The sequence below is a fragment of the Microtus oregoni genome, unplaced genomic scaffold (genome assembly GCF_018167655.1).
Source record: "Microtus oregoni isolate MIOR12 unplaced genomic scaffold, Mior012 000022F_ref0000154, whole genome shotgun sequence".
Taxonomy (NCBI): Eukaryota; Metazoa; Chordata; class Mammalia; order Rodentia; family Cricetidae; genus Microtus; species Microtus oregoni.
The window spans coordinates 26848737-26872348 of NW_024543081.1; the positions used below are offsets into that span (position 1 = coordinate 26848737).

General features: G+C 43.5%; 1 protein-coding gene across 3 annotated transcripts in view; it reads left to right on the forward strand.

Moving 5' to 3' along the window:
- Positions 1–14614, forward strand: part of Adcy8 (adenylate cyclase 8) — a 206341-nt gene extending 191727 nt beyond the window's left edge. For all 3 annotated transcript variants that reach the window (XM_041672606.1, XM_041672605.1, XM_041672607.1), the window contains 4 exons: positions 7029–7175; positions 10394–10486; positions 11909–12023; positions 14049–14614. In XM_041672606.1, the coding sequence (XP_041528540.1) occupies positions 7029–7175; positions 10394–10486; positions 11909–12023; positions 14049–14536 (843 nt within the window). In that variant the 3' untranslated portion in view covers positions 14537–14614. The remainder of the gene's footprint in view (positions 1–7028; positions 7176–10393; positions 10487–11908; positions 12024–14048) is intronic.
- The last annotated feature ends 8998 nt before the right edge of the window (positions 14615–23612 follow it).

Genomic DNA, 23612 nt, shown 5'->3' on the forward strand with positions numbered 1-23612 from the left:
CATACCTCCTCCAGCTACTGTGCTGTTCCCAAGTGAAATCAATTTGGGGTTGTTCTCATTTCTTCTAATCCAAAGAAATGGTAACTCTTCTTAGATCCCAGGAGGTTTACTGGAGCCTCCTAACTCTTTTTCTTTTTAGTTGAGTCCATTACGTACTAACTTGAGTTATCTTGCTTTGCATGCACCACCTTGCTTTGTCTGTGTCTCTAACTGAAACAGTGGTGATCAGGAAAAAGAAAGCAAGGCTGCCTAGGTCGGTGTGTTGTTTTTTGTTTGTTTGTTTATTTGTTTCCAGTACTGTAGTAGAATTTGTAGGAAGGAGGCTACTTGTTGGTTCCCTGCAGCTGAGCCCCAAAATAACAACACAGATACTGTATTAATTAAATCACTGCTTGGCCCATTAGTTCTAGCTTCTTATTGGCTAACTCTTACATATTAATTTAACCCATTTTTACTAATCTGTGTATCGCCATATGGCTGTGGCTTACCAGGTAAAGTTTTAGCGTCTCTCTCTGACAGGCTACATGGTTTCTCTCTGACTCTGCCTCCTTTCTCCCAGCATTCCATTTAGTTTTCCCCACCTAGCTCTGTTCCCCTATAGCTCTGCTATAGGCCCAAAGCAGTTCCTTTATTAACCAATGATATTCACAGCATACAGAGGGGAATCCCACAACAAAGCATCTTAAGGAAGGACATGCTTGTCTTGCCAGCTTCAGGATTTTCAGTTCATTCTGATCGTCTCCATGAATTCTATGGCAACACAGAGGACCATCATAGAGGCACATGGTAGAACAGAGCTATTTACTTCTGCAGTTAGGAAAAAGCAAGAAGTGTGTAGCAGAGGATAAGATGCATGTCTAGATACATCCCCCAATGGCCCACTTCCTACTTTCTGGATTACGAATCTATGAAAGTATAGACCCATCAGTTAGGTTAGGACCCTCCACATCCAGTCACTTCCCAAAGTCCTATTGGCTGGCTCAGGACGTGAGCCCATTATGGACAGGTCAGTTTTATCCACAATAGGCAGCAATTGTGCAAAGTTGTTTCCACCCCATCTCCAAAGGGTCATGGGTGAAAGCAGTTTACCAGAACCAGTGACAAGGCCACAGCCAGCTGCAGTGCATTGGGACAAATAACAAACTGGAGGAGAGTATTTCACTGTGACCAGGTGCCAAGCACAGACACAGTCAGAAACCTTTCACACTTGAAGGAATGAAGGTCAGAGAGTCCACCTTGCTGCCTAAGGTCCTGTGACCACACCTTCAGGGATTGTCATCTCTTTTTCCACATTGATTTCCTTGGGAAAAGTCCCTATAAAATCTTCCACCTCATCTAATTGTGGCGGATACAGCGAGAAGAGCCGCGGTGACGGTGGCAGGCATTGCTGATGTTATCTCCCCAAGGACCTCTTTGTGTTCAAGATGAAGAAGATGATGTGTCCCATGTGGCAAGCCCAAGAGTATGGGTTCCCCTTCATGTCCCTCGTGAAGATGGGGACACATCACTCTTCATGTTCTTTGTCAGCCAGTGAGTAGGAAAACCAAGCCATTCTGGTTCTAATTCCTGAAAAGAAACAAAGGATACCGTTTTGGCCTCTAGTGTATCTAAGCCATCGTCACCTGAGAGCCTGAGCTTGTGCATTTGTCTTCATGTATATTAGTGTCCCTGGACACTCTCTGCACCAGTTGGCATCCAGCCAAGAGGAGAAGTCGCTCCCACCTGTCTTTTCCCATTCTTCTCACTTCCCGTAGATGCAACAGTCAGGAGCTGAACTGAGTCCATATTTCTTCAAGTTCAGTATTTTTTGTCAAGCATAGATTCCCCCAACGTTAAATCAACTTACCACTCAAATAATGAGCTAAGCAGTTGTAATATTTCTTCATGTTTATCATGGCTAGTATTGCCATCATTCCTAAATCAACACATTATTATTATTTAGTAGCTTGGGCTCTGGAGTCAGACTCTCCAGTTATAAATTTCTGCTCTACCCATTAATCACAATGAGTTTTAAGCAAAATACTTAACCTCAACCTCTCTCATCCTCCCATAGATAAAATAAAGACTTTAATTATATCTGCCTCAAGCAGTTATTGTGAGCATTAAGTAAGATGATCTGGGAAGTGTTCTGTGATGTGTCCGGCATATAAGTGTTACCATAATTTTATTTTTTAAGAAATGAGAGCAGTGGCTAGAAGGATGTTTAGTAGGTTAAACACCTGCCATGCAAGTGTGAGGAACAGATCTTGAATAACTAGTACTCACTTAACTTAGATAACTAGTACTCACTTAAATGCCATATAGGCATGGAGATAATTACAGCATTTGGAAAGCAAAGAGAGGGGATCCCTAGAGAAACCTGATGAGTTAGACCAGACACATTGTTGATCTCTCGGTTCAACTGAGAGAACCAGGCTCAGTGAAAACTCCAAATATGAGCCTCATGCCCCCACACACATGTTACACCTCCATGTCCACAGCATGCAAGCATGTACTCATACAGACAAATGTGCATGCTTGCAAACATTGGCACACATCACATATACACAAACACATGTAAAATAAAATAAGAAATCAGAGCATTCTGAATGTTGGCAAGACTGAGAAATGGAAAGAAAGAGAAGGGGATGGGAGGGGCTAGGATTCATTAGAACTCCAGTGGGCAGATACTGTTTAGGAAGCTGACCCTATTGATAGGAGTGCAGGTAAACCAGCCCAAGAATGTGAGCATGGGAGAGCTGGCCCAGCCTCTCATCTGCCATATGGTGGTGTGGGTGGGAGAGAGATGCCCTCCCCTTCTCACCCTCACTGCCTGTGGCAGGTGAGAGAGCTGGCCCTGAGATCATAAGAGCAGTAGAGTTGTCCCCGCCTTCATCAGCTACAGCACTCCAGCACTGTGGAGAGGTGCCCCTGCCCCTCTCCTGGGCAACATGGTAGAGCAGGCCCTGATGGCACAAGTGTGGGGGAGCCAACCCTGAGGGCACGAAAGTAAGAGAACTGGCTCTGCCCCCTTGTACGTCACTGCAAGGGGTGAACTTGCCAGGGTAATGCTGGAGAGTTCACACTGGTGGTCAGGACAGGGGAGAACTGATGGGTTGACCAACCCCACAATTACCCAGAACCAGAACCACGATTATGAGTTGACCCGCCCCAGTATCCACCCCATCTATGATCTACGAGAGTATATGAAGGGGCCAGTCCTAAAAGATCAACAGGATATTCAAGAGGACCCAGTGAGGGTCCAGCACTGATAGTGTCGCAGAAACCAGAGGCCTTGAACCAAACCAATGACTCTGCAATGAACACTTGCAAGCCAAGATAAAAGGACATAGTGTTTACTGTGCGCCTCACTGTGTCACACCACAACTTCCATGATGAGGATGAGCTGTTTTTTCTTTTTTCACTTAAATTTTATATTATTTGGGGGGGAGGCATTGCAAGGACAGAGGGCAGATACGAAGGGATAGTGATGGAGATGGACGATGTCAAAGACACAACAAATAAATAAAAAGAAAGTAAAAAAATGAAAATAAGCCCTAGTGGGCAGCCATTTTGCACAGTGGAGGCATTTACAACATGGAGAATAAAAAAAAAATTGGTTAAGGAGTAGATCTCAGAAGGCAAGATTTTCTCTTTTCTATCTTTAAATAGAAATAGAGATTGTGTGGGCTGAATTGTGCTTCCTCCAAATTCATGTGTAAGAACTCATGACCGTAGCTGTCATGGAAGAGGTAGCTGTGTTAAAATGAAGTCATGAGCAGCCTCCCCTTAGGAACCTTTTCGCTGCTGCTCTTCCCTGCTCTGCAGCTCTGCACAGTCGGTCACCAGCCGCCTGTGTCCCTTTGGGTGAAAACTAAATTGATTCACACTTCAAACTCAAGATTGGTGATGAATCGGTGACATAGGCCATGATAGGGGAAGAACTCATGAATATGTGGACTGAAGGAACCCTGGAACCTTCTACCCTGGCTCTTCCAGTGCTAGCAAAATAACCCAAACAATATCTCCCCTGTCTCACTTCACTCATCTGAGAGATGCGGATAATTAGAAAACTTGGCTGGATTGTTATAGCTCATCAGGTTCATGTGAACATATTTTTCATGTTTTCCCAAAAAGATCAAGAAGTCATTAACTCAGCAACTGGTTGTGAGTATATGCATAGGGTTCGCATCTTATCACAGGACTGCACAAGACACACAAGATGAGTGGTATGTATAGTTTTGCCCTCACGGGATCCGTGCTTAAAGGAAAACTTAGATGTTAGATGCTGAGGCAAGGCGTGTATTACACAGCTGCCTGTAGCACTTTGAGAACATTAAGCTCAGCCTCCTGCCCCCATTCAAGAGCCCAGAAGTTTCTGCAAAACACATCTCTACATGATTAGTGAAGATAGGAAACAGGAAGTTACTTAGCTAAGCAGCTAACCTCAGGCTAGAAGGAAATTTCCCATCATTGGACAGGTGGCTGAAATAAATGTATTTTATGGTAATGTGGAAACTGTCTGCCTCTTCATTTGGCGTCTTCTGGAAGTAAACCTTGAAAACCAGAACTTAAGAAGTAGCAAATTCCCTGGCAGGGATCTTAGGAAATATAGAATGGAAGAAAGAAAGAAGACACTGATTTATGGCGCATTGTTGGATAGATCAGGTACTGAGGTGGGCAATGGAAGCTGAATCTGGCAGTTCAAAGTTACAAGACTCTAGGGGCGAAGGAGAAGGATGCAAAATGCCACTTCCCATCAGCTGTATGTGGAGACCTGTGATTTAGGGATATTAATCTCCTGCCTCTTAAAAGCTACTGGAAACATGGGCAGAGTGCCCTCTTGTGGCCAAAGAGAGAACTCACAAGACCCACACGTGTTGACAGAAAAGAAGGGTGAGACAATCTCAGGGAGGATACCTGTAATGGTACCTACAACAGGATATGGAAGTAGAAAAGCAGGCAATATAACTCGATGGAATAGCACAAACATGCAGGGCTCCGAGTTCAATGCCAATACAAAAACAAAAGTAGAAATGCTTTAGTGTTTTTAGGAGCCCAAAGAATTGCGGACTTCTTGTAGACCCTTATAGGTTAAAGAGTCAGGTGGTATCCAGGCCATGAATATGTACCACAATATGGTGTTAGAACTCTACTTTGTAGGCAACTCTGGGCCACTGGAGGGAGTGAAGACTGGAGGGGTGTGCTCAGTATCCAATATCATACATTTCCCTTTTAAAAGATCACTCTAGGTGGCATATGGAGAATGCCTTCAAGTAGAACAAGGAGGGAGGCCCTCAAGTAGGAAGCTTTCCTATTAATGGTCAGGTAAGACACTGGAAAGAGCCTTACTTTTAAAATTAGCAACAACACTAAAAGAAGGTCAAGAGGACAGGATCAAAAAAAGAGTCAAAAATAACTGACACTCCCTTTGTTGATTTTGCAGCTCTGGTGTTTCTAATAGTAGAAAATGACTGGACAGAGGAAGTCTGAGCTTTAAAGAGAAAAACACAAAGTGTGTAGCATCAGAGTTTACAGAGTGTGAGAACAATCCAGGGTGATCAAAGACCAAGAACTAATATAGAAATGTGAACTTGGAAACTGCTGTGTGTGAGTGGTGGAGAGGTTGAGCAGAAATGAGATCTTTCAAGTGAAGATATCCAAGGTGAACCGTCCACTGAGTCACAACAAAATGCTTAAAATAACAGAAGGTTTTTCAAAAGTAAATCCTTAAACAGGACAAGCATAAGAAAATGAGATATTTCACAGAAAGTCAAGAGACAGAAGATCCTGAGTGGCCAGCATGCTGAACTACATGGATGCTCAGTAAGATGGGAACTGGTACATGTACCCTGATTTTCCCAATTTGAATGACTCCATTGGTTTTATTCCAGCCTGAGCTGTGAATAGCAATAGACAGAGGAGAAAGATAGCTTTAAAATTATCAAAGCCAGGATAAGAAAGACCGGTTGACAGACACAAGTATCTGCAAGATCCAGGGAATGCTGTTCTTTCTCGTAGAAAAGGCAGAGAGTGGGGACCGGCGTGAAGAAGGCAGGAGTAAAACATAAGAAAAAAGTAAGACCTAAACCAGGGGTGGTAAAGGTGCTGGAGTTGAAGGTGAAAGGATGAATGATTACATATGTATGTGTATGCATGAGGATTCAAGCCAAGGAGAGTTACTACCCAGCCACAGCTTTCTCAGTGAGATGGGAGAAAGATTACCTTCAGAGAAGGGTGTTGCGGTGGGTTAAGGTGAATGATGAAACTCTAGACCAGTCATTGAGAAGAATAGAACTGGCCAAGGACAAAGACACAATGTTCAGAAGTGTTGGCTCAGCGGAGGTTGAAGACCACATGTTTTTTTTTAATTATCATAAATCATGTGATGAATCTGTGAGAATGATCCAAGGGTTGGAACATTTGTATCCCTCCAAATTTTCTAAGGTATATATTGCTGGGCATGCCCTAGTAACTTACTTTCTCCAACTAGGTTCCAACTTCTATTCCCCCTCACCTCCCAATAACACCATCCTATCAATACAAAAAGGGTTAATTCATGAAGACAGAACCCTCATGATCCAGGGTACCTTTTTATGACTAGATCCACCAGTCCCTGACTGGTGGACCAAGGAGTTAACAATGAAGCTGTTGGAAGAGCCTTTGTGTCCAAACCATGACAACTGGATTAGTGTGCTTATTAACGAGTTCCAAGAGAACTTCCTTGCTCCTTCTGGCACAAGTGGACACAGCTAGGACGGACCATCTTTGGACCAGAAAGTGGCTCCTCATTATACACTAAGTCTGCCAGATACTTACTAGCATCCAGAACATAAGAAATACATTGGTGGTTTATAATCTTTCCAGACTGATGCGTTTGGTTATGGCAGCTTGGGGGTCCTGAGACATACAGTGCTAACTTATAGTGCCTGAAATCTCATATTTTTTGTCCTGCCACAGGGATTCCTGTCTGCCAGGTCCTTATGTACAGGTAGCCGAATTGCAGAACTTGAACTGTGATGATTATTTCTACCTCCTCTCTTCCCTAGGAACTATATTCACAATCCTATGATGCCGTTGGGGTGATGTTTGCTTCCATTCCCGGGTTTGCAGACTTTTACTCTCAGACGGAAATGAACAACCAGGGCGTGGAATGTCTGCGCTTGCTGAATGAGATCATCGCGGACTTTGATGAGGTAAATCTAAGCATCAGAACTCTAGAGTATATTTCAAACACAAACATGTATTAGATTATTTGATTTTCTAAATTCCCATCTGAATATACTGATGTCTTGATAAATGTATAAAATGTAGACTAGTTAAGTCAATCAACATATTTATCACCCGCACATTGTGGTAAAAAAAAAAAAACATGAAATGTAACCTCTTGAAGATAGAATACAATACATCATTTACTTTAGTCACTGTCTTAGTTAGGGTTTCTACTGCTGTGAAGAAACACCATAAGCATGGCAACTCTTGTAAAGCAAAACATTTAATTGGGGTGACTTGCTTACATTCACAGGTTTTGTTCATTATCAACATGGTGGGACATGGCAGCATGCAGGCAGACATGGTACTGGAGAAGTAGCTGAGAGCTCTATACTTGCAGGCAACAGGAAGTGGTCTGAGTGTTACACTGAGTGAAGCTTGACTTGAGCAAAAGAAACCTCAAAGCTCATTCCCACAGTGAAATGCTTCCTCAATTGGGGGTGCACCTACTCCAACAATGCCAAACCTCCTAATAGTGCCACTCCCCTTGGGGTCATTTTCTTTCAAATCACCACAGTCACCAGAGTGTGCAATGGTCTCTAGAACATCTCCTTCTGTCTACTTGAAACATTCTGCCCTGTAACTATATCTCCATATCTCTACTTCACATTGGCTCTCTGATGGCTACTATTAACAACCACTCTACTCTCTGCTACTGAGTTTTGCATATTATGATCCCATATATATGTGAAATCTCAGAGTGTCCTGCCTGGTTCCCACAGTCGTTAAGTCCCAAAGAAATCACACAGAGGTCTACATTAACTATAAACTTATTGGCTCATTAGCTCAGGCTTCTTATTAACTCTTATAACTTATATTACCCCATTATTCTTGTCTATGTTAGCCACATGGCTTGGTACCTTTTTCGGTGAGGCATTTACATCTTGCTTGCTCTGTGGTTGGGTCTGGAATGCAGAATAAGTTTTCTTCTTCCCAGAATTCTCCTGTTCTCATTTCCCGCCTCTACTTCCTGTTGGTTGTCCTACCTATGCTACCTACCTGGCTACTGACTAATCAGCATTTTATTAAAATACAATTGACAGGCTACAAACCATTGTCCCACAACACTTCTTCCCCCCACCCTCCACTTTTTTTAAGGAACAAGAACTCTGAATCTAATATTTGTTTAGCTTTTCTCCTGACCATTATCCATAACAACTTGTAACCAACATTCTAAACAAAGAAAAATATCCATAGTCCAATTTTGGGGAATGTGCGCATTGTTTTCCAGGCTACTTCCTGCTGGTTGGGGACACTGATAATCTTATGGGGACCTAAAGAAAATTTATAATTATCATCAAGTCATGACTGGCATATCCTGTGAGGCTTGATCATCTCAGGCAGCAGTCTTGAGTCTGTTCTGGATGTAGACATCTGGGCCATCTGCTCCTACCAGAGATTTCTCAAGTGGTCTTCCTTGATCAAACCTGATTTTTCTTAATTTAGAATGAATCCACAGCCTCTCATTTCCTGTGGAAACAAAAGCAAAACCTCTTCTCCAAAGTAACATACCTATTGACTTCAATTTTAAAGTCAAGGTATTTTCAAAGTACCTATCTTGGATTAATTCAGCAGCATTTATAAACAAATATCTTTTGGCAGCTATTGTTCCTTCCTCAGCATTCAAACAATTCAAAGAGAACATAATAACATACAGTATCCTGACTCTCTGTGTATTTTTCATCTTTACATGGCTTTATATTAATCTCTATTTCTTTTATTTTTATTTTGTAATTTTTGGCTTTTTGAGACAGAGTTTTTCTGTGTATCTTTGTCCTGAAACTCACTCTGTAGACCAGGCTGTCCTTGAACTCACAGAGATCTGTGTGCCCCTGCCTCCCAAGTGCTGGGATTAAAGGTGTATGCCACCACAACAAACTACTCTCTTTCTTTCTTTTTTATTTTAAGGATTTTAACCTTCTTCATTTCTCTCCCAAGCCTGCATATATTTTTAACACACTAAATCATTTAGAGGTTTTTTCTTCTTTGAATCTATCTTTAATATACATATATATATATATATATATATAACATGTGAGTCTATAATTTGCTAAGCAATATAGGTAGGTTTAAAGTCATGGCTTTGACAGCTGGATCCCACCCCATTCTTTTGCTGTCTGAGATTCCAGCCTTCAGACATAAAATCATGCCTATTTCATCTATCACATCTGTCTATGCAAGTCCAGCACTTGAGACCCTATGAATTTTATGGTCTTAAAATGAGGCAAAGTGTTAGTGAACTGAAAGGTGCTAACATCAGGTCTTGGCAGAGCTCTGTTCCCTCTATAGCAATGGTTCTCAAATTGTAGGTTGTGACCCCTTTGGGTCACATATCAGATATCCTGCATATCATATGTTTACATTATGATTCATAATAATAGCAGAAAAATAGTTATGAAGTAGCAATAAAAATAATTTTATGATTGGTGGTCACAACACCATAAGAAACTGAATTAAAGGAGTGCAGCATTAGGAAAGTGGAAAACCACTGATCTAGAGGCTCCAGGGAAGAATTTATTTCTTCCTATTTTTTTTTAACTTTCAGAGGCTCATGGCTCCTTCCCTCTATAAAGTCTTGCTGGGCTCACTGAAAACTGACTTTGGCTCTGTGTAGATTTAGAAGGCACTGAAGGGTTCTGCACTAAGCAGGGGCATGTTCTGACTCACTCATAAATAATATCACCTGGCCTCTATGCTGGGGGAGAGGAGGCAAGGATAGCAGTGGGCACAACTGAATGCTAACCATGCCTTAGACCTGTGACTTAGAGTAGGGTACTGCCAGGGAAAAGTCAGAGTGGTAACATTCTAAGTACATGCTTGGAAGTAAACCCCAAAAGATTTGTTGACTGATTGGGGAACATCTTTATGTCTTATTGAAGCTTATCAAATACCCTGGGTTATTCCAGGATTCACTGAAACAGTCAAGAGAATTTAGACACACCCGTCTGACACTTAGTAAATGCTAATAAACATGGATTGACTGATTGAGTGCGTAAAGACGCCACATCAAAGCTACTCAACCATTTTAGTTAGGCCTTTCCCCATGGTGGGTGCAGGGCCCATATTCAGGAGCTCCAGGCTCTGAGAGCCTCCTTGAGTTCACACAGCTGTGAACTAACACCATGACCTGGATCCATTGCAGCTGCTTGGGGAGGACCGGTTTCAAGACATAGAGAAGATCAAGACCATTGGCAGCACATACATGGCTGTCTCAGGACTGTCACCAGAGAAACAGGTAAGGTCTCCTTGGACTTCGCCACACCTGTGCATGTGCCTGACTGTTGTCCTATGCTAAGGATGGCTTGAAGAACAGCAGTAAGGAAATCTAAACTTGGCTCTCATGGTTACGGGGTGACATTCACTCTTGGGAAAAGAGGTTTGCTGAAAGAGGTGCTGCTTTTCTGTTAAAAATCTTCCAGGCTTCATTCTAAATTTCTCTGTTCATTTGAACAAAAATCTGTACAAAGAAATATCTTGACTCTGATTTAGCTGTGGGTATCACAAAACCCCCTAATACCTATCCGTTTCCTTATCCTTACTTTCATTTTAACCTTCAAAAGCTGTTATGTGGTGGCAGTGGCGGTGGTGGTGGTGGTAGTTGTGGTGGAGGTGATGATACAGGTTGGGGGTTGGGTAGTAGCTTTGGAAATTATGGGCACCAGTGTTGATGGGGATACTAACTTCTACCTTCCGGGGCTAATGGGTTAGTTATCTGAGATAGCTTTCATGTTCCCCATATAAAGCCTGATATCTTGCAATAACTCAGTGGGTATTATGAGTTTGCATCAATATCATGGGGAAGATGAAGTCCTCATTAAGTCATGATTGCACTTAAGCTTTTTGTGCATATTTTTATTAAAGGGAGAGACTCTAAGCACAGTTATGTGAGATGAAACCCACACTGGTATTACAAGTGTGGCCCTCAATAGCAGGAGTTAGAAAACAAGTGCCTCCAGGCCACATCCGACCCACTACCAGTGTTTGTAAATAAAGTTTTATTGTACACAAACATTTCCATTTATTTCTATTTTATCTTTTGCTTCTTTACAACCCAAATGACAATGTTGAATACAACAAGGACCAGATTTATCTGATGCTTGGTCTTTGATTGAACTACCGATCTCTGTAGGGTCCCAAATTCTCTCACACACAATCTCATTCAACTATGAAGAGGTAGACAGGACCAACAAAGCTTCGCCTCACTTTACAGATTTGGAAACAGTGGTAAAGAGGCTCACTCTGCACGTCTCTCAGGGATTTCGCAAATATGCATGGGAAAGTCACTTAACTGGATGCTGTGAGCATTTCAGACTCACAGACAGTTTGGAGACTGGAAAGTCTCCATGTACAAGGATAGGAACACGTCCAGATGGGCGTTGATCCAATACATGCACAGCAGTGTGCATACTCAGGAATCCATAATGCAGCAAGCTTCCGATGTGAAGGAAAGATGTGATGGCGACCACAGACTATAGGGTTAATTGAATCCTCTGTGATCTTGTGTTTCTCGGATACTGATGGCTTGAGAGTCTAGGGACTGGCTTCCGTAATTGTTTCCTCCAAAAGGAGTGTGCAGTTGGGGTTAGATGGCAAAACCTTGGCTGGAGATACCAAACTCTGTAAACCTGAATGAATCCTTCTCTCATATTCTCTCCAGCAATGTGACGATAAATGGGGGCACCTGTGTGCCCTGGCTGACTTCTCTCTTGCCCTGGCCGAAAGCATACAGGAGATCAACAAGCATTCGTTCAACAATTTTGAACTCCGAATTGGTGAGTTGCAGCTCAAGGTGGAGACCTCATTGAGCCAAGTGTCTTTGTTCCATCAGCCTCTCCCTGTCCTGGGCATCCAGCCAGGAGAGCTTTTGCTTGCAAAATGCATGAGACTCTGGATGACCCTGACAAGGACAGGAACAGAGTCAACTCAGGCCTTTCTGGGCTTCCTCATCCTAGATGCTGGCGGCGAGGCAGGATTCTGTCCCATGCAGAAGCACAAAGCAAACACTAAGCTGGCCTCTCCAACTTATCTGTCTAGCACCCTCGCCACCTATACAAAGGCATGCTTAGAAAGGCAGCTAATGACCCAGGAATCACATAATTCTGACTTTTTCATGCTACTCAAAGCTGGTAGTCAATGTATTACTCACTGCTTTTTCTGGATAACGCCTCAGAAAACAGCAGGATTCTACCTCTGAGGCTATCACATACTGTATCGTGCCCGAGACAGGTAGAAAGGAACAGTTTCTCAGCCATGCAATCTCCTTCCATGGAAGGGACAGACACTCCTTGATCAAAGTAGCCACACAGTAATCACTGCGATTGAATAATAATCCTCCGTATTTGCATGATTTGTTCATTTCTCCTTCATCTCTTCTGGGCTTTCAGGAGCCTCCAGAAGTCCAGGCTGAGAGCACAGGCTCTAGCTCACATTTGTATTTTGTAGATGAAGACACTCGATCCTAAATCAGAGTCACTAGCCTAATATCACACCACACAGCAATGCAGGCATGCCAGCAGCAGCTTCAATGAGCCTGACTCTGAGATGAACGGCATTCGGGCTACCCAATGACAGTTAAAAACAACGTTTGCTGCTGTCCTCGTGCTGTAACTGATGGGCCACTTTATTTCATTAGGTTCTCCCTTAGCAGCCTGCAAGAAAAGAGAGGCAGAGGTTTAAAGAAATATCAATGTCTGTTCCTCAGATCAGAGGAATGCCACATGGTTTTGTTCTTTGAAATAAGGATTTATATTTATGGTTTTGAACTATGGATAGGATGTTTGAAGGCTTGATCCCACAGTTCTCATCAATCTCTTGTCCTTTTCTGAAATCATTGACTTCACAACTGAACCAAGAATCAAAAAAGAATATTAGCCCTGAAAAGGGAAACGGTCTAAGTAAATTCCAAAGACATTGGTGAGATCAGGGCTACCCCTTGATGTGACATATTAAACAGCCGGTGTCGTTTCATCGATCTTCAGAATGAGAAGCCTTAAATCCCCACTAGACTGAGCGTCTCAGTCTCTGTTCCATGTCTGTTATAGCCAACTCTGTGACTTTGTGCACAACGCCAAGACTTTCTCCGCCTCAGCTTTCTCGTGTGTTGGCTAGACCCTGCATGATCACCCCCACTGCCTGTGACCTTACAGAAATCATATGAGAGTCAAATGACATAATGTCTCTCAAGGTTTTAAAAAGCTAATTGTCATTGTGATTCCTGCGTCTTCTCCAGCTGGTGTGTGTGTGTGTGTGTGTGTGTGTGTGTGTGTGTGTGTGTGTGTTGTGTATAGTGTGTAATGTCTGAATGTATGTATAAATGTGTTGGGTATAATGCACAGTGTATGTGTCTGTGTGTATAGTGTAGTAGATAGTGTATAGTGTAGTGCCCTAGATAGTGTGTAGTGTATGTGTGCATGTATAACGTAGTATATATAGTGTGTATGTATGGTCTGCCCAAGCTCTCAGAGCACTGTGTAAGCCACAAAAGATCCCAGGGCCCTGAGTCCTGGTCAGCACTTTGATCATCCCACATGTGCATGTGGGATCGAGCCTCTTCTGTCGATCACTCTCTGGCAGTGGCTTTACTCATATTTCTTCACATGAACTTCCTTTCATATTCCAACCCATAGATAGGTGATGTGAGGTTCATATAAGTTAAACAACTCACCCAGGTCACTCACTGAGGTAGGAGCTGGACTATGCTATTCCCCCAAGTGACATACCTATTACTTCCTGGTATGTCCAGACACCTAACTGTTCTTCCTCTACCTTACATCTTGCTCTTTTGTGTTCTTTCATAGGCATCAGCCATGGCTCAGTGGTAGCAGGTGTGATTGGCGCTAAGAAACCACAGTATGACATTTGGGGTAAAACTGTGAACTTGGCAAGTCGAATGGACAGCACAGGGGTGAGTGGCCGGATCCAAGTTCCAGAGGAGACTTATCTTATCCTGAAGGACCAGGGCTTTGCCTTTGATTATCGAGGAGAGATCTACGTCAAGGGGATCAGTGAGCAAGAAGGAAAAATCAAAACATACTTTCTCCTCGGAAGAGTCCAACCCAACCCATTCATCTTGCCCCCAAGGAGACTGCCCGGGCAATACTCTCTGGCTGCAGTTGTCCTTGGTCTTGTCCAGTCTCTCAACCGGCAAAGGCAGAAGCAACTACTCAATGAGAACAGCAACACGGGCATCATCAAAGGCCATTACAACCGGCGGACTTTGTTAACACCCAGTGGGCCTGAGCCTGGAGCACAAGCTGAAGGCACCGACAAATCCGATTTGCCATAAAAGCATTTTCTTTGTGTTTCTTTCTCTTTTTTTGTATTTCTTTTATATATAAAATAAATATACTAATAAAAAGGTTTAATTTTTTTTAGAACAAGGATGGTTTCATTGGTCTTTGAATACACCAGATCAACTACACAACTTGAGGTTCTCCTCATTCACCGCCCTCTTACTAACCACTTCTTATACGCAAGAGACCAAAATTCTTCCCACCTAAATTAGAAAAGGGGCTTTGTAAATAGAGCCTTGATGTTATTGCGGGCCTAATAACAACTTACATTTTTTTGAAATCTAACCTTGTATTAGGCCAAGTATTATGTCAAGTTCTAACACAAGGGCCTCGTAACCCTTACGATATCTATGCATTCCTCAGTTGATATTTTTGAGCTCCTGCACTATGCCTAAGCTGTTCTGTGTCCCAGAGAAATTCTGGCAAAAGTATTTTCCTCATGGAGTGAACATTCTGCTTGGGAACAACAGACATTGTTATTAAAGCAATACACAATCTACTTTCAGATGGGCATGGAAGTAATGAAAAGGTTAAATGTGGGGTAGAAGGGAGGTTCTGTGGTTAAGAAGGCTTACTGCCTTTCCAGAGGACCCAATCTCTGTTCCCAACACCATGTCCGATAGCTCACAACTGCCTATAATTCCAGTTCTAGGGGATATCACCCCTCTTCTGGCTTCCTTGAGCCCCTATACACACAGGCCATACACTCATACAGACGCCAACGCAATCACCTAGAAATGTTTTAAGTTATTGGGGGTCAGGGATTGAACTGAGTACCAGCGATAGCCTTTAGAGGACATGATGTTAAATATTAACTCTCAATCATGGGACAGTGGAAGCTATGTGAAGTGACAGAAGGGATGTGAACCAATGGGCCTTCAAGTGCCAGCTCCCTGGGGTGGGTTTGACTGGGAGGAACAATTAGAAAGTTGGCTAGTGGGGTTAGAAGCTGGTTTCCTGGGGAGACTGTTTCTCATCCTCTTCTCTTATAAAGACAGGCTGCGAGAAAAGTGTCACACAAATGAGAAAGCTGAAAAATGCCAAAGGCTTTGATAGTTTACCTAGCTTGTTAAAGAAACAGCTTCAGAACCATATGAATCAATAAACACTCACTGCTGTAACTAACGAGCACCAAGCTTAGTTACTAAAGACCAATAGAAGATTGATTTGTTGTAGCTGGAAGATTTTATCCAGAATACGCTCTTGATTCAGCGATGCCAGACCCAGAGCTAAAACAGTCAGAGAAACAAACACTCCAACTGGGGTCTGTGAGGTTTGGCTTCATTCAGGACTCCATCAAACCAGAAGCAAGACACTGAGTCTCCAAGAAATCTACCAGGTAGACATCTGGCTTGTGATCCATCATTCAATCTCAAAACACCAAATGCCCCCCATCGGGGACCCAGAGAGCTTCATCCTCTCCCCTATGGGGTCAAAACAACTGCTACCATTTGCTTTGTGTTCTGTGATGCTGGGAGATGTAGGGATGGGATTAACTGAGTCAAAAGGCAATTCCACAAACTGAATCTTTCCTCTATCACTTCCGAGTATGGTACCAAGCGTGTGGCACAAACCCTGCACACCTACGGTCACAAAGGAAGCTGTGGTGATTTGGAATTTTGAAGCTTTTAAATGTAAGGAATATAGTAACAATATCAAAAAGCCCGACACAATACTGTGGCCATGTTCTGAACCATCCTGTTTAGCTTACAATCTAGGGTCATCTAGGAAAGGAATCTTAATTCAGGGTTTGTCCGGATCAGATACAGGTGTGTCTATCTTTATTGTTAATTGATGTAGGAGCTCCAGATCATTGTGGGCATTCCCTGGACAGATGAATCTGGGCTGGAGAAGAAAGGTCTCTGAGCTTGAGCCTATCACTGAGCCTCAGAGCAATGACCCTCCATGGTTTCTGCTGAACTTCCTTCTCTGGGAGTTCCCTGGTAAGAGATAGGGCTGCATGTATCGCAAGCAGGCCTTTCTCAAGTTGCTGTCCTGAATTCCTTTAGCCATGGGCTCTAGCCTGTAATCAGAAATAAATGGGGTTTACAGGTTCGAAAAAAACAATAATCCTTTCCTCCCCTAGACTGCTTCTGGTCAGAGTATTTTGCCACAGGAACAGGGATGGAGTAACTAACCCCATTCAAAAGAGTCAGACACAAATAGTCATACCAATTGGTGTGGGAAAAAAGTCTCTAAATCTCTAAGTACACTCAGCTCTATTCTGATCATGTTTTGGTCCCAAGTTAATGAATGATGGACATTGACAAAGAGTGGTTTGAGTTGAGCCTTGCGGATGCAAGCCACAGAACCACACGAGGCTGTAGCAAGGGCGACAGGAAATCCTGCACTGCAATCCACAGAGGCTCATCCTTACTGCCATTGGGAAGCACAATGTCTCTCTTGGAATCTTTTCCCATCTAGGACTTTCTTTTTACTGGTCTGTATCCGCATACTTTTCTATGTCTGAGTTACTTTAGTCGTGCAAAATCGATACCATAAGAGTTGTGAGTTCACTGAAAAGGCTTTCGAAGTTTCGCTTGACCCTTGGCTAACCAATCCTGAATCCAGGGTCTGGTTTGCTTCCAGGATGAATTAAACACTCTGCAGAGAAGCCTGGCCCACAACACACACATGGAGCTCTGCAATGGGTGGAAAAAGAGAGTTTCCCTTGGACAATTACCACTACCGATTCAGATTCCAGGACCAGAACCTGCCCTTCCTTGTATAGCCAGAGCAGGGTGTCAATACTCATTCCCTTGCCTGAAATTTTAATTCCAGACCACAGACTTTTCGGCTGCTCTTCAGCCTGTGTCTAGCCAGCATTTCCAAGTGAGAATTCTGCTCTCAGATTAGCTGTGGGCCCCGGCTGTACCCGATATTTTATTGATGAGTTACCAGGTGGGAGAATGCCCTGAAGATAACACCATGTGCCTATTTGAATTATTGATTGCCTCGCAGTCATGCATTTCCATCTACCAACCTGGAAGATCAGGTTGCCATTCCTTGGTGGGCATCAGGCTGTCCAAGTCAACTCTGTGAATTTTGCTTTGCCTTTTGTAAAGAGCAAGCTGGCCTCAGAAGCGGTGTGCTTCTGTTTGGAAGCGATTGCTTTCACTCACAATCTCCTCCTCACACACTAGCCTGGCCCCTCTGATGGCACTGACATTATCAGAGCAACATGATCAAACGTTTTTAGAGTGTCTTACAAACCGCCCATTTTCAAAGTTCCGTTCCGACTGATTTTCATAATAACACATTATTGTGTTAATTTTCCAGGCAACTGGAGCTCATAAAAAAAATAATAAAATAAACTCTGTCTACACATGAATTCTTAAAGCTGAGACGAAGTTAAGGATCATGTAAGGCCCAAAGGCTTGGTTTCCCAAGACTCTGTTGAAGGTTAGACTACAGATAACTTGATCCTTTACTGTGCTTGGACTCCACCCTGCCTGCTCTGATCTCTTTTCCTCTGTGTATTATGAATAAACAGTCATGTGACCAGTCCCCTGTGGTCTCAGTGAGATCAGTGAGAAGCCTGTGAGCTCTCGCCTCTTGACAGGATCCTGCCCAATACCCACAGTTTTATACCCACTTCCGTCATGCCCTACCACCCAAAATTCAGTCCCACTCAAAGAATACTCAGAGGGACCTGAATTCATACACATGAGTGTCTATATCTCACACACATAATCCTGAATGCTTGCTGACTTCATTTCTTTTCTGTGGTTGTGATAAGATTCTCTATTAAAAGCATCTTATGAGAGAAAGGGTTAATTTAGGCCAACGTTCTGGGTTACAGCCCATCATGATGGGAAAGTCAAAACAACAGGAACTTAAAGCATGTAACCACATTATGTTCATGATTATAAGACAGCAACAGATGCATAAATGCTGGTTCCCAGACCGTTTTATTTTTATAGAGTCCTGTAACCCCTGCCTAAGGAATGATGCCGCCCACAGTAGACAGTTCTCACCTAATTAACATAACTAAGAAAGCCCTCGTGTGCATGTACATTGTACATTGGCAATTGACAATAACCAACACATTTTCTTATACACATTTCTGCTCCCTCACATGCATTTCTTATGCGTACACACTACACCTCTCACACTCAAATACGCACACATATTCACCGTCACATGCTTGTAGATGCACACTCATACGCTTGCACACCCACACAAATGTTCAGACATACCGCTTGCACAAAGCATCCATGCTTCATAATCAGACTCCTCTACTGACAATTTAGATAGAGGGGCGAGCTGTGCTTGGCTACCCTCTGCACCAAACACCTGCCATCTTGGGGAGCTCAGCTTGACCCACTTGCGAAAAGATTATCCCAGCTGGGCTGGTTGACTGCACACACCCCTTCCATGTAGAGGCAAGGACGGTCACAGGCCCTCTCCTGAGTACCCAGCTGATCCCTACCACCTGTTGTATACAATTCTTTCTTAGTTACACATTCCTTAATTCAGGGAGGGACCATAGTATATCTGAGGGGAGCTGTGGGAGGGAATCCCATCTATGCAGCCTTGAGGAAGCCCTCATCCCTGGTGGGTAAAGGCCTTCCAGGGGTGGCCTGTTGAGGGGAGAAGCACCCACACCCTGCAAGTACCCCTCACCTATGGTTCCCCAGTGTGCAGTGCACAGATAGTGCCTCAGTTTGCCCTTGGGGCCTTAGGGGAAAGGGAAAACATGACTACATCTTCCCTGGGGTGGAATTTGGAGCAACCAGGGGCAGAAGAGGGATGAATAGTAGAGGAACACAAGAAGTAGCTGTGTTAGTGGAGCGATACAAAAGCAACACCCAGTTAAGTGCTACAGAGTCCCCTGCACCGGAGGCCTTCATCGTTTTGCTTGATTCGATCTTCTCTTCTCTCTTCCTTTTCGTTCTCCTATGCTCTTCCAAAGGAAAAGCAAATTCTCATTTTCTCTTACAAATCAGATTAAACTTTCTTACAGTCATTCAATAATTAGTGAGCACTTACTCTACTTCACAGATAATACTTATTTGGCAGTGGTTCACAGTCTTAACATTTTAGCAACAGAAGAGAAATAGAGATCATTGATCTCTGGAAAAAATCTCTCTAAGTGTTCTCCACCCTTCTCTCATACACCCGTTTCTGAGGTCAATAGTGGTTACCACTCACAGGAGCAGACCTCAGTCTGTTCCTAACTGTAACCGGAGGTTTCTCAAGGTCAGTTACCAAATAACCATTCTGAGACTTAACATTAATTACAATCTGTTTGGCTGATAGTTCTACATATAAGTTAACCCATTTCTAATAATCTGTATATCGCCACATGTCCCATGGCTTACCGGTGATTCTCTGGCATCTTACTCCTTTGGTGCCTGCTGGTGTCTTCCTGTATCATCCTTTTTTTTTCTCCCTGTATCTCTGTTTGAGTTTCCTACCTGGCTCTGTTCTACCTAGCTATTGGCCAAATCAGCTTCTTATTAACCAATGGTAATAAAACTTATTCACAGCATACAGAGAGAGACATCCCACATCACCTAACCACTGGAGTCTCAAAGATAACTTCTTGTCCCACCACCCATGAGCCCTATTTCAGCAATGAAAGAGCAGCTGGGTTATAAACCCTGACCAACCAATGAACAGGGATGGATCAACAGTACTTTTGAGTGACAGCTCACCACCCAGCAAAAATGACCAAAGAAAACTTTGAAGCTGTCAACTTAGGAGTCCGTGAAAGACCATCATCTGGATACCAGCTGTGAGGGAAATCTCCTCCCTTGGTAACACTCAGAGACTGACCAGGTCAGAAAACCTCCAGCAAATGTGCCGACAGTGAAGGTAATGACTTACTCTTGTGTTGCTTTGATAAAATAAAATAAAAATATGATAGTCAGCACTGATTCCTGAACTTTCCACAACCTCAAACAGCACCACCTATTGACAAAAAAGAAGCATTTAAAACATGAAACTTTGGGTGCTCCACATTCTACCTATAACATTCCTGTCTCCTAAAGGTTCACACCATCTCATAATACAAAAGAAATCTAATCCATTTTTAAAGCCTCATTATTTCCACAATCCAAACACTGTTCAAAACCCCAAAGTTCAATAAATTTTTAAAACCCAAGGCAGCACCTTAACCACTTGCTTCTGTAAAATCAAAAAGGAAGTTTCAAAACTCGAGCCTACAAATGCACAAAGTAAACAATCCCATTCCAAATTGGAAGAATTGGGGGATGGCAAGGAAAGATGGGAGCAAAACAAGATCTAAACCCATCCAAACACTAAACCCTACAGCTATATACGGAACATTCCATATACACAGCCTCTCGCAGCCCCGCCCCTGTGACCCTGTCATTCGCAACACACGTGGCCTCTCTTCTCGGTGTCTCCAATGTGGTTTTTGTTTGTTTGTTTTGGTAGATTTTTGAGAGACCCACACACGCACGCACACACACACACACACACACACACACACATCACTAGCTTTGAGACCTGTTTCTACCCCCACATCAACAGTCTGTCTACCTGTCTGAAATCCCACAGGACTTTACCATCTGTGGGTTAACTGTTTGAGTTCTAAATTGGAATGTACATATGCACTTTCTTATCTTGGGCAGTTTATCTATTTTTGGAAACAGCTTCAATGTTGTAGTCAGGCTAACCTGAAACTCAAAATCCTCCTGCCTCAGCCTCCAAAGTGCTGGAACTGCAAGCGTGTGCAACCGTGCACAGCCACCAAACTTTTCTGCACATTTACGTGTCTGTCTTTGTGACTATAGAGATGGTACAGCTGTTTCATGGAACTGTGTAGTTCTGAGTTTTTGGACTTGATTGATGGAGAAACAGAGATGGGTAAACACAGAATCTTCCAATAGTGACTGGCACATTGGGGGGGGGGGGGTGGGGCTTTTTTCTCCAATCCCCACAGCAGATAACAATCCATATAAATACATTTTCTCTCTTCAGTTTTACCCTGTAGACACCTTCTTGGTTTTTTTTTTTCAAGTATATGTGTGTGTGTGAACCACCTACACACCGGTGTGGTTAAAGACCAGAAGAGGTCTTTAGATGACCAGAGCTGGAGCTACAGGCAGTTGTGAGCCACCCACCAGGAACCCGGAGAACTGCACTTGGGTCATCACGGGAATGTTGCATTTGAAAGCAACCCAAGTCTTTGTCAGGAAGCTAACAAAATGATTTTTCCACTACCAGCCTCTGGAAGCAAAAGGTATTTCTCTCCTTGAAATAAAGGCAAGAACTTTTCATTTGAATGCTCCAATCTTCTTGGGGGGACATGGACCAATCCATCCATGAACAAATGGTCAAGAGGAGCTTTGTATCCAACAAGACCCTCTGTTTAAGGAAACAGAATGCACAACCAAGTTGTGGTGGAGTCTGTTTCTTGTTCCCAGGTCCCCATTTCCCCACCTTTGAGATGACAAACGCCACGGATATCAAAGAAGATACCCAGCTCTGCTGCTGCCGGCTAGGGAGCTGCATCTCAAGCTCTACCCAATAGAAGTTGGAAGGAAATGTCAAGTTGTACCTCACAGACTCATCTTTCCCTCTCTCCATCCTGCATCATAGAAGTGGATTCTTCAGTAATGGACCCAATATATTATGTGTTCTTGTGCAACAGATCCTTAGAATTGAGCAACCGAAAATAGAGACTTTATTACCTCGTAGTTTCCATGAGTCAGAAACTCAGAAGGGGCTCAGATGAGCTGTTCTAGCTTAGGGTCTCTCATGAGGTCATTGTTAAAACCTCACCCAAGGCTATCCAGTCAGGTTTGACTGGACTGAGAAATCTACTTCTAAGTTAATTCCCCTACTTGGGAGGAAAACTGACTTAGTTTTTTGCCAGCTATTGGCAGAGTCTCTGTTCCCTGCCACATGGACCTGGACCTGGACCCACCTCACAGCATGGGAGCTAATTTCTCCCAGAATAAACAATTCAATTAAGAAACCACATTGTCTTTATGTAATTTAGACACACACCTTTACTTCCGCTGCGGCACAGTGTGTTCACAGACAAATCACCAAATCCCACCCAGAGGGAAGAACCTCGGTCCACTTTTAAAAGAGCATGCCCCTTAGTTGAGTGCAATCCAAACTCATCCCCTTCCTGAATGAGGAGGGGCATGAGGCCAGGGGACTGAGTGACACAATCTCCGGGTCCTCACCTGTGATCCTATTTACACAGGAACTCATCACCATACTGAGACCCGAAACCCGTTGTGCAAAAAGAGTCAGCGATGTCCTTGTATGGGACAAAGGCTCAATAAACAAGAGCTAGTGTACTCATCCCCCACTGCTCCACACTTCTGGGGGAAGAACTCCTCTTGGTCCATAATTGGGTCATCGGGGCTTAGGTGAGGAACCCTTCCGCAGAGCTCCGCAAAAGTTGGGGTCGGAGGAGAAGGCTCTGTAGCAGAGACTGCTGATTAATTGCAGTAATATCTTTCTCACACATGAGCACTTCCCTCTCGCTTTTTCTAAAGATGAAACCACAGCTCACAGACCACCAGGCAGCACTCACTAAGGCACTCCAGAGGTTCTGACCTTTCCTATCTCGGGATCATTGCAGCAATAATTGAACATGCTGTGGGCGCTTACTCCATCTGGCATCTGCCAAGGTCTCCGGCAAGCTAAGTAACCTTAGTGCACTGGGAGATTACGGAGTCCCTGTTCTGCTCTTTGCATTCCCCGTTAGCGGCAAAGAGACATACAAACACAACCACATACCTCCTTATTCCCTTATCCAGGAACACCTGCCTCCTTTAATTCAGCCTTCTTGTTCCCAGGCAATGGACCGGCCTTGGCCCTTGTCAAAAGGCTGCCTGCCTCGTTAGCCACGGAAGAGCTTGCCCCGCGTTGTTGTTTACCCCTTCCATTTATTCACTGGCCCACCAGACACTTCCAAGACCCAGAAGAAGAAAAAAAGAAATATTACTGATCATATCTGCCTTTTGTCAAACACAGGGATAGTCCTTTGTACCCCGTGTTACATGACTCCTACAAAACACACATGGGTAGAACATGCTTGCTGTTGGACTAGCGAAGATGTGAAAGGTACAAGGGCTG